Raw genomic sequence first — 12,326 nt, 5'->3', positions numbered from 1 at the left:
TAAATGGGAACTGACACTTTCCATTATCTGTTTGCTCAGGTTTAATATTTTGTTTGCTCATGTTTTGTGAGGTCTGTAAATTAAATAGTGGAACTGTGCATTTCTAAATGAAGGAGATTTAGCAAAAGGTGCAAACATTTGAAATAGGGGGGGCGGGGCCTGACCGCCGTGCTGACCGGTCGCATGCGGGAGAGGCTCCTGCCAAATCTGGCTGTTTGGGCTGAAAACTATGGCACACATGGCTCTGATTTCAGCCTGGAAGTACTGCAAAGTGAGCAGGGAGCTGTGGGCACTACCGCAGACCCCAAGATCGGGAGTTTTGGGGACCCTGAGGGCTACACGAAACTTTGGAGCCTGCGGCCTAAACGGGAGAGAAGCAGGGTGGACGGCCGCCGCCCTGTTCGTTAATCTAGCAGCTACACAGCAACCCTGTGACACTCCTCACAGGCCCCGCTCCCCCCCCCCCCATGGGCCGGGGGGGTTATCCCGGCCCACAATGGAGAGATCTGACCCCATCTGGAACAGATCCCACTGACCTTAGCCTGCTCTCAAACACCTGCGCTTTCCAGACAAAATGGCTGCCTCACGGTGTGTACTGGAAAAGCTGACTACCAGCAGACAGGAACCACAACACTGCTATGAGCTGGCTGGTGCACCCACCCCTGGACTGTCTTGCCACACCAGCAGATGAAGTTGCAGCCCGAGCAATTGTACCAGGCGATTGGGTCCGGTCCCCTACAGCTGCCTTCCTGGGCATTGAGACCTGCGAGGATGTGCCTCACACTGCAGCCCAACGCCTGGATGGATCACCCCGACCAGGATCTCCGGGCACAGGATCAGGGCTCAAACTGACGGAGCGGCACTCACTGGACTCTCCTACTTGCCGGAGCCCTGCCATCGCTTCCTGCACACAAGTCAGCGGCGGGAGTGTGCCGACGAGTGCAAACCGGAGGGGCATGTGTTCTGCTCTTGCTTGTAATGCCTATGTCGATTTTTATTTTTTATCTGTTTGTTTCTCATCACCTTTTTGCATTATTTTAGCACTGAACTAAGCCTCCCATGTCATACACCAGTATATTTGCGCTGTGTATCATATAGACAAACCGAATTCTAAAATGTCTTGAATGCTTTACCTACTCTGTTTTTAAGCTACTCAGGCCTGTCGTTATTACATAGAATGTCCTCATGTATAGCTCAGGCAGTCAAGAGAACAGGCATACCACATAAGTCAGCTACTATTATTATGTTTAACTCCAGCCTGCATTCTGTTTAGCAGTATAACACATCAACGTCTCATCCACAGGCAGTGACAGCATCACAATGTTTTACCTACACAAAGTTATGCATGTTTCTCTTGTAATCTTTCTCATTATATTTTCTTTCTGCTAACATATCTAGTTAACTTAATCACTGGGCTCCTAAAGCCTATATGTCACACTACAGCTAAGACACACATGCATCACCTAAAGAGCAATTAGTTCTGTTATATGCATGTTTAGCCTAGCATGTTATACTACAAACATGATGTCTAATCGTATGATATTTTCATGTAGTAAAAAAAAAAAGTGCCGTCTAACCTGCCACGCTTTGTAATGCTATGGAAAGGCTTGTAAACGCTGTTGTGGCTCTACACGCTCGTTGTTAAACTATGCACAAGAAAAATAAAGAATTAAAAAAAAAAAAAAAAAAACATTTGAAATAGGGAGTCTAGTTCCGCCTGTTTCCATGGCAAATGTTCCACTTGTAAAGGGATATCCTGGGCACCATAATAACTTAACTGCACGTTGTTGTTTTGATGTGGAGGTCCCAGGTTAACATGGTTAAAGGCAAGTTTAACTCAAAAACTCTGGAAGACAGCACCCAATTGCATTGCTCCTCTACTGATTCGCTCTGTTGCAGGCTTCAATCAGGCATCATTAGATCCCCATAAAAAAAAAAAAAATAATGAAGTGGGAAAAAAAAGATACATACCCTGTTTGTGGTGTAGAGGAGCAGAGCAATCGGGAGCTGTCTTTTGAAGTTAAACTGCTCATTAACGGTTCAACACCTTAAGTTAAGTTGGCTACAACTAAGAAATGTTGGTGTCTGTCAACAGAACAATAAGGTATACATTTTCTGACAATGCCAACATTTACCTGTTATCATGTTTGTGGTTAATAACTACATTAGAACTCCAAGCTGTACGCATGTTTGTTAGCAAATCTCACCTTTTCACATAGATAGACTGTTGTTCCTCTGTTAGACGATTCCTGGTCTAGAGCATTTCCAGGTCGAATAAAATGACTGACGTCTGCAATATGGACACCAACCTTGAAAGAAAATAAATTGCCATATGCTTAGTACCCAAATGGAAAAACTGTTTTAAATGGTTACAGGCAACGGAATGAGTCAATTTATTATGAAATAGAAAAATAAGGGGGGAAAAACAACAACCTTTTATCCAATATTTTATGATCTGAACACGGTTGTCTAAAAAAAACGTTCAAGATGGGCTTTTGCTTACTAAGAAAAAAAAACAAAAAAAACAACAACAACAACAACAACAACAACAACTGGTCTATATATACACACACTTTAGAAAAAGTTCAAGCAGGTGAGAACACTCATTAAAATAACAACTGGTGCAATATTTCATTTGTAGTTTGCTTTACAAAAACACCTTAAAGCAGTCAGTTTTAGGTTTGATAGAGAGATATTTTAGAATCATATTGATCCATTCAAAGACAGACACTTCATAGATAGTGTCACATTCCAACAGCTTTCTACTAGTTGTGCTTTTATTCAAAGAAAGAAATATAAATGGGTATAGTTAAAGGGTACTACAACTTAATTCCAAATGATAGAGAATACAGTTTGCTAGAAAATTTATAGATTTGCCTAAAACCTGCAGGTCCGTTTTCAGTTTGGTGTTCCTCCTGCTTATTTTAACCTAAGGAAAAGCAAGCCTGCAAGGAGAAGGAGGGGGAGGCTGTGTGTGACAGCAGCAGTGCGGGGAATACGTTTTATTTACATACTACAAAGCCCACATAAAGTGTTGGGGACTTTTAGCCTGTTATGGGATGCTTCTCAAACAGGGGTATGCAGGAGAGGTGTGCCTTACAGCAAGGGCAACACTTACTGAAAACATGACTGATCCGTCACATGTGTGTGCATAGCATGTAATGGGAAGGTGGTGGCACCAGTAACCCTTGTGTTTTATAATTGGTACCACAGGATGCCTCACCTCAATAAATACATATTTCAATAGTCAGAGTGATAAATAAAGGTGCAACTCAAAGGTGATGGTTCCTTGTTAATACAAGCATGGAACAGAAACAAAAGAATCTGAACAAAAACCTTTATTTTATTATTATATATTTCTTTAAACTGCCTCACTTATAACACTGGGGTTTGTCCCTATATTCTCAGTGCTTCTAGTTTATTGCCAAGTTCAAAAATACATATTAAAATGCTAGATTTGACAAGCAATATATGTTTTACTGCATGAAAGGTCACCTACCTCCATATTACCATTTTCTAGTTCTCGACAATGTAATGCATCGTCAATGTCTGTACACCCAGGAGGATCCACACTGCACACGTAAAGATGTCTCAGGTCAATTCTGTGCTTCATATCCTGTCATTTCAAAATGAAACATTTAAGGAGCAGCAGCAAAATCTTTAAGGGTGACCAAATGCAAACAGGAAATATTTACTTGCTCTGCCTTCAAGTCATGCCAAAGTACAAAATAATGGATATACCAATACATGAAAAATCATGTAGTGCAAATACAAAAGCTATACAGAAATCACAGCAAGCTAGAAGATGAAAACCACTTTAGAATGTCAGGGTGCTCACCTGGGGTGTAATACCCCATGGCATTTTGGGCAGGAAGCTGAGAACAGTCTGGGAGAATGGCTGATGGGGAACATCATGTTCTAGGAGCAATACTTCGGTCTCTGTCTCCTTGTCACCAGCTGTACCTAGGTTCTTAACAAAGTGTCCCTGCAAAAAAATAAAGGTTACAGAGTATGTAAACACATTTGCCAAAAAAGTTATATAATTGTTGATGTTGGAGTTTATCATAGCTAAATAAATAGACCTTAAATTACATAGTGTGAAGGTGAGGAGATGAAAATGGATTCTGGTCTAATATAAGGAAGCTCAGATAATAGACTTGCTTTATGCTAAAAGTGAAATCTCACAGTAACATGGACATCATGACAGGACTAAAAATACCACATTTTATGCTATTAGCCAGGCTTTAAATGTTATGTGCCACTGCTAGCCTTTTGGGTCAACGATACACACACCAAGGGTACATTTTCACTCGCCAGTGGCTACTGGCACATGTGAATTTTGAGCACTGATGATAGTTCAAGACAGGTCTGTGACAGTGATTCTGGTCTACGTCAGTCTGTAATATAAAGATATTAGGTAAATGGATTTGGGGTAATGAGTACTTTAGTTGGACATTTACACCAAACTGAAAGAGTTCAATTATCTTTAATGTAATGTTAAAAAGTCACTTTCCTTTATTTTCCATGTCAACGGTTCTATTTGTACACTAGTTTATACCTTATTTGGAATAGAAACCACAGTCAATCAAGATCAGGTGTAATTTGGAGCATACATTTTTAAATTAAACATTCCAAATTCAACAAGGAAAAATAAAAAAAGTAAAAATAAAAATTCAGCTCTACGTACATTAGGATATCTGGAGTTTCTGGGCCACCCATCTATAGCAACTATGATCCTCTGGCCCTCTAACGTAGACGCTTGTCTTGTCTCTATGCGGATTCGAGGTATTCTCCGGTCAGCAGGAGTAAACAGGTGTCGAGTGGACTAAAAATATAAAATTTAATTTAGAAAGATTTACATATTTTTCATTTTCTTGCAGGATATATTTGCAGTTCTGCTTGTACTATCCTTGCTCTCCTAACCCATTTTTTTTTAGCACTCTTCCATTAGTTCCAACCTCACTCTTGGGTTGCTACAATACACTTCTGGACTAGATATCCATCTTTTGTTTTTAACCCTAACAAACATGTGTTACATAAAAATAAAATATATGGAATAGTTCCTTTAGACTCATCTACTCTGATGAATTACAATTTAGTTCTGTAACCAGCTGTAAATAGTACATCATCATTTTTTACTCCTATTTTTAAAATATTCCATACATACATACTAGAATTTGAAATGAAAGAAGAAGATTGCAATTACTTAGCAGAACTAACCTCTTTAATTTGAGATTTGGCAAGCATGCCACAATATGGTCTCCAATTTCTCTTTATGATTCCAACAACTTTTCCAGATGGTTTTGCTGTGCCCTGTACACCTGTTTTCAGCTGCAAAAATTGAATCAAATTCACTACATTTATAAATCAAGTTACTGTGAAGCTAAACAAAGAATTGTATGTAATTAAACTATATTTGGCATCAATGATGAAACTATTCATTTGGTGATCTACAATGTGTACTAGCACAATTGCGTACCATGCAATACTTCATACAGGAAAAAAAATGTCATGGGATACATGTGTCGCACTTCTGCATATTTTAACGTTATTAATAAAATTGCAATATATGTGACAGTGTACATTATTTAAAAAGATCTGCACATGTTACTTCAAGGAACATTAAATCATTACAACTATAAATGTCTATTACTAATGCTTTAGTGTTTCTTGGTTTACACCCTTTTCCAGTGCCAACACTCCCATGGCACTGATTAATTCTCCTTCTGCTGTGGTGCCATTCGGGAGACATGGTCTCCTCTGTCTGTTTTAATCTCAAGTCCCTCATAAAAACATAACACCTACCATTTTTTCCTTTTCCTCTGTGGATTCAATATCATCTGCCTCTCCATCATCTTGCAGAACAACAGATGATGGTGCCACCCAACTCTCCTTTTCCAACAACTCCACAGCTACAATATCTTCATGCAAGGCCCGATTTATATTTCTCAAACCTTGCAATATTATCTGGGTAGAAAAAACAAAAGTGTCACTCTGTCACTGTTACATGTAAATCCATTGCCTGAAGCCATTAGCTTGTGCAGAAGTGTGAATTTATTCCACTCTGAAGCCAGAGTGATATATGGCGAATATTGACCTTCCTTTCTATCTGAAAGGATATAACATACTATCCTGCCTGGTATCCAGTTCACATCTAGCAAAGAAGGTAAAAGGCAGGAAAAATAACAAAAAAAAGATACTGCACTATATGACAAAACATTTAGTAAGTATTTTTCTTGTTCAAATTCACTTTGATACAGCATCAACAAAAAAAAAACAATTGCAAACTAGTATTCACTTACAAAGCTACAACTTTGTTCTTTATAGAGAGAGGCAAAAACACTTTTATAAGAAATGTTTAGAAGAAATGAAATGAAAGAGCCACACCAATACAAAATCCCCTCTAAGGCTTAACAGAGCATTCCCTCTTATGAAGTGGTAAGCAACGGCAGGTGCAAAACAGTGCTTTATTTTTCCACCACTGGATTGGCTCGAAGATCATCAAGTACTGATTTCCCAAAAGCAGAGAGGAGCTATGGCAAGGAGATACTGGAGCCTGCTACATGAAATTTAAGCTGCTCCTTCCCCATTCTTTATATCTACAGGACCCAGCAACAATCCAGTGAAATAAATGTACTTAGTTCATCATTAATTCATATTATTAGCAGATTGTTGCACAGATATTAGTAACAGAATAAAAAAAAAAAGTTTTCAAATAGTTGATCTTCCTGCTTATGTAATAGTCCTCAGTGAATGCACAGCATTCGGATTCCCGTAAATCACTTGCAAAGTGACTAGAATGGAGCTTGGTTCATAAGTTAAACCTATGAGAAACCCACTAGAACAGGTCGTACCTCTCCTCATATTTCCTTATCTGTCAAAATAATTGTTTGGAGTGTGCAGTTCTTGTCAACACCAAATTACTACTACCTCTTCTGGTGCTGCTGAATGGACATAAACTTGAAACATTAGTATGCAGGTTTTGATTATTTTTTTTTTATGTGCTTGAAAATGGTTCAACACGCTGGGAGGCCATATGATTTCCTAAAGAGATGGGTTTTAAGGCACTTCGTAAAAGATGCAAGACTAGGGGAGAGTCTGATGGCGGTAGGCAGGCTATTCCATAGGAAGGGAGCCATCCGCGAGAAGTCCTGCAAGCGGGAGTTGGCTGTACAGGTGAGAGCAGCGGACAGGAGAAGGTCACGGGCAGAGCGGAGAGACCGAGTAGGAGCATACCTATGGATTTGTTAAGAGATATAAGAGGGGCTAGAATTGTTCAATGCTATATAGGTATGGGTTAGCACTTTGAATTGACTCCTATAGGATACAGGAAGCCAATGTAAGGACTGACAGAGGGGTGAGGTGTGAGAGGACCAACTAGAGAGGAAAATCAGTCTGGCGGCAGCATTCATTACAGACTGTAGCAGGGCAATATTGCTTTTGGGAAGACCAATTAGAAGAGGGTTACAATAATGAATGCGAGAAATTACTAGAGCATCTTGTGTAAGAAAGGGGCGGATGTGGGCTATGTTTTTAAGATGGAATCTACAGGATTTGGCAACATGCTGGATATGAGGCTCAATTGAGGAACTGAGACATACGAGTAAAGACAAGTCTTTCCAGAAGCCTTGAGGAAAAAGAGAGCAGGGTTATGGGACGATAGAGGGGAAGGACGGGGCAAGAGATTTTTTTTTTCAGGATAGGTACTAAAGTGGCATGTTTAAGGTCAGCATGGACAATGTCAGAAGAGAGAGCAGTTGAAAATGTGTGTTAAGAAAGGCACAAGAGAGGGGGAGAGAGATCTGATAAGGTGAGATGGGACAGGATCGAGTGGTGGGGCGAGAGGAAAGGAGAAGTGCATCCACCTCTTGTTCAGTAGCCAGGAGAAAGTCTGAAGGGTAGGAAAGGCATGATATACGTATGTTTGAGAAAGAGAAAGGCAGGGTGGGGAGAATTCTTTCCTTAGCTGTTCAATCTTGTTGTTAAAGTAGCCTGCAAAGCTATCGGCTGTAAGGTTAGTTTGGGGGTGGCCACAGCAGGGCGAAGAGTTAAAGGTGTCAAGGAGAAGCCTGGGATTGCGGGAGCATTAATTAATGAGAGAGGAAAAGTATGACATTTGGCGAGGGCAAGGGCTGCGCTGTATGAACACAACATGAATCTATAATGGAGATAGTCTGCCTAGGTGGGAGACTTCCTCCAGGAGCGTTAAGCACAACGGGAGCATCTTTGCAGATACCGTGTTGATTCAGAATGCTACGGTTGGGGGCGGGTCCTCCTCGAGGTGCATGTTTGGAGCGGGGCTGCAGCGTTCAAGGCAGAGGTGAGGGTAGTGTTATATGTGGAGATGACCAGTGAGGGACAGAAGAGGGAAGGGATGGATAGCTGTTGTAAATCATTATCAGCTGACAGCTGCTGGAGGTCAATAGAATTAAGGTTCCTCCTGAGTTGAGGGGGTTTAGGCGAGGGGGTACTTGAGAGCAAATGATAAGAGGTGGTGATCAGAGAGAGGAAATGGAGTGTTACAGATATTAGATACTGTACATGCATAAGAGAAAATGAGGTTGACGGTATTGCCAGCTACATGGGTGGAAGAATTAGCCCACTGTGACTGCCCGAGGGAGGAAGTAATTGAAAGTAGTTTAGAGGCTGCTGAAGTCAAAGGTGGGTTAATGGGAATATTGAAGTCCCCAAAATTAGGGATGAAATATTAGAAGAGAGAAAGTAGGGTAGTCAGGCAGCAAAGTGGTCAAGGAAGAGGAGAGGGGAACCAGGGGGGTGATAAATAGCGTCAATGTTAGCATAGAAGGGTTTGAAGAGGCAAATCAAATGAATTTCAAATGATGGGAAAGAGAGGGAAGGGGGGGTTGGGTAGAGGTTTGAAGGAGCAGTGAGGTGAGAGCAGAAACCCTACACCACCACCTTTACATTCAGAGTGTTTTGGGTTGTGGGTAAGTTGAAGACCACTAAAGGATAAAGATGCAGGGGTAGCAGTGTCAGAGGTGGAGAGCCATGTTTCTGTTAAGGCTAGTAATTCTAGGGAACGAGAGATGAATAATAATAATAATAATATTGAAAACAGAGCGTGCATTCCAGAAAGCAATATTGAATGAGGTTTTAGAGGAAGAGTAACATGAGATGTGGTGTGGTTCCTTGAGTTAATACGTGGTGGGTTTGCCGAGATGGGACCGGGGATGATATCTCTGCATAGGCTTTTCTGCAGGGCTTGGTTGCTTGTGAGTACAGGGTGTTGATGTCAAAGTAATATCCACATGAATGCCAGGACCCAAGATTTACCAGCAGAACATTTCCCAAAGCACAACACAGCTTTTGCAGGCCTGCTATCTTCCCATAGTGCACCATTTTGCCATGTCTTAACCAGGTAAAAGACACACACACACGTGGCCATACACCTGATCTAAAAGAAAACATGACTCTTCAGACCAGGCAACCTTCTTCTATTGCTCCATGACATGCTGACATTCATGCCCCTATTGCAGGCGCATTTGGCCGTGGTTAGTGTCATCAAGGGTACTCTGACCAGTCTGTGGCTGCACACCCCTTATGCAGCAAACTGCAATGCATACCGGCAACACCCCACAAGACTTGCCATTTTGGAGATGCTCTGAAACATCGTCTAGCCAAACAACATCATCTAGCCATCACTAATGGGCCCCTTGACAGATGACCCTATAACAATATAATCAATGTTATTCACTTCACCTGTCAGTGGTTTTAATGTTGTGGCTGATGAATGTATAGCATATTACTGAGGGGCATTAATCGGCACAATCCAGACCACTATAAATAGGACACTACAGTCACCAAACCAATTTTAGCTTAATTAAGCACTTTTGGTGTATTGATTATGGCCCTGCAGTCTCACTATTCAATTCACTGCAATTTAGGAGTGGAATCACTCTGTTTAGTAGCCCTAGCTACATCTCCCAGCATGTGACTTACACAACCTTCCTAAATACTTCCTGTATAGAGTTATCTAATGTTTACACTTCCTGTAATGCAAACTCTGTTTAATTAAGAATATTTTATCTCCTGTACAGTTAATATCTTGCTAGACCATGCAGGAGCCCCACCTGGATGTAATTAAAATTCAATTTATAGAGCAGAAGATAAAAACAAAAGTAATTTAACTCCTAAATAGCAGTGAATTGAGATGAATGATCTATACTGCTTTGTTAAGCTTAGGTTGTTTTGGTGACTATAGTGTCCCTTTTGTTCATTCTACAAAAAGTGCAGATTTTAATAGACATTGGTAACCTTGTTACAACTTGACAGCCTGTCCTGTTACTTCGTGGTTGTTTAAAGGACCACTCTAGGCACCCAGACGACTTCAGCTTAATGAAGTGGTCTGGGTGCCAGGTACCTCTAGGATTAACCCTTTTTTTATAAACATAGCAGTTTCAGAGAAACTGCTATATTTATAATGAGGGTTAATCCAGCCTCCAAATCCTCTAGTGGCTGTCTCATTGACAGCCGCTAGAGGCGCTTGCGTGATTCTCACTGTGAAAATCACAGTGAGAGCACGTAAGCGTCCATAGGAAAGCATTGTAAATGCTTTCCTATGCGACCGGCTGAATGCGAGCGCGGCTACTGCCGCGCATGCGCATTCAGCCGATGACGTCGCGATCAAGATGAAGAGGAGGAGGAAAGCTCCCCGCCCGGCGCTGGAAAAAGAGGTAAGTTTAACCCCTTCCTCTCTCCAGAGCCCGGCGGGAGGTGGTCCCTGAGGGTGGGGACACCCTCAGGGTACTCTAGTGCCAGGAAAACGAGTATGTTTTCCTGGCACTAGAGTGGTCCTTTAACTCAGTGAAGCTAAAGTTAAGAGGCAGCCATTGCCCATAACAACTGCCTTGCAAAGACTTCTCATTGAGCTGTGAGTGGACAGACACAGAAAGGTCTGGGCTGAGGAAAAGGGGGAAAAGGCAGCAGACACAAGAAGTAAAGCTTTAGCAAGTTGTTTTTAGATATACTCCCCAATGACAAATGCATAATTAAATGCATGCATGTTTTTATTGGTTTTATTTGTAAATGTTTTATTTGGGCAGTGGCATGTTCTTTTAAGGTATTATGAAGGAGTATTTAATAAAGCTTTTGTTGCACCCCACTGCCACTCAATTGACTAAGACAGACTGGGAGTGAAACTCACCATACCTCTTTCTGCTCTGCACCATCTCCATGAACCCACACTGTAGCCTCCAGGTAATTATCTCTGCTGGCCCGGAAAGTTCCTTGCAGGTAAGTGCCAGATTTTATGCCCTGCTGCAATTTGGACAAGGGAATATGCTCTATAAAAATAAGCTTTCCACTTTCTATTTCGTTCTGTGAAAACAAAAAGGAAATAAATCATTTTTAGTATACAAACATTTAAATTTTAACAGTTCTGGTAGATACTTTATATTGCTACTTATTTATCACTTTCAAAAAGATGGTTTGTGTACATACTGCGTACAGGTTACAATATCCCTAAAGGGTTACTTAAACCACCATGATCACTTTGATGATTTGAAATGTTCTTACTGCCTGGATTCTGTATGTGCAGTGGTTTGTTACGAAATGCCTCACAAACCATCTGCGTCCAGAGGTGTAAATTTAGCTCTGGCAGCATCATTGGGGTATCTTTAGCCAGCCCAGAACTAGAGTTCATGCTAGCCAACATAAATTCTGTGCATATTGGACGTTGGTCATCAGAACGCATATCATGCTGATGACAGGCGTCAAATGGCTTCATGCCCTCCAATCAGTACGTTATCCCTCCCTTGCAGCGGTGTGGAAGGGGGCTGTATGATTTATGTAGTACACAGATTCAATCATTTTAGAAACACAATGCAATTATCAATATGTACAACCATGGGATTTACAGGTCCTTTCAATTACAACATAACCAGATGAATATGCAATGTAATACAATGCTTAGTTTAAAGTGCACAGTGTCGTTATACATCAGAAACTGATACTAGGCAGTTTTTATATCTGTCTACAAATTTTATTTTTTGCCAAAGTTTTGAGTATTAGAAGCCAGAAAACACAAGCAGTCTTTCCAAAATTAAGAGTCCACAGATGGATGCTTCTACAGTTTTAAAAAATATATGATAAATACCTTACAACAAAAGGCAATTTCACACCCAAGAGAACTTTTTGAAATGAGCAGAAGAAAAATGAACACGAATAATACAACAGAAAATTATCCTAAAAATAAATAAGACGAAACCCAGGTATACATTTTCTGCAAAAGGGGATTCACAAAACATATAAAAGTGTTTCAACTACTTGAACTGCAATAATATGTGGCTAGTCTATCAACTTTTATA

At 40.8% G+C, this 12,326-nt stretch overlaps 1 protein-coding gene across 2 annotated transcripts in view; it reads right to left on the bottom strand.

Moving 5' to 3' along the window:
• Positions 1-12,326, bottom strand: part of DIS3 (DIS3 homolog, exosome endoribonuclease and 3'-5' exoribonuclease) — a 30,943-nt gene that overhangs the window by 12,662 nt on the left and 5,955 nt on the right. For both annotated transcript variants that reach the window (XM_063444695.1, XM_063444696.1), the window contains exons 6-12: positions 11,170-11,337; positions 5,806-5,967; positions 5,221-5,331; positions 4,688-4,825; positions 3,839-3,985; positions 3,500-3,616; positions 2,208-2,309 (exon numbers count right to left, since the gene is read on the bottom strand). In XM_063444695.1, coding sequence (XP_063300765.1) covers positions 2,208-2,309; positions 3,500-3,616; positions 3,839-3,985; positions 4,688-4,825; positions 5,221-5,331; positions 5,806-5,967; positions 11,170-11,337 — 945 coding nt within the window. The remainder of the gene's footprint in view (positions 1-2,207; positions 2,310-3,499; positions 3,617-3,838; positions 3,986-4,687; positions 4,826-5,220; positions 5,332-5,805; positions 5,968-11,169; positions 11,338-12,326) is intronic.

Source organism: Pelobates fuscus, chromosome 1 (genome assembly GCF_036172605.1).
Source record: "Pelobates fuscus isolate aPelFus1 chromosome 1, aPelFus1.pri, whole genome shotgun sequence".
NCBI classification, from domain to species: Eukaryota; Metazoa; Chordata; class Amphibia; order Anura; family Pelobatidae; genus Pelobates; species Pelobates fuscus.
The sequence above is the reverse complement of the archived record's forward strand: the minus strand, read 5'-3'. Positions and strand labels throughout refer to the sequence as shown.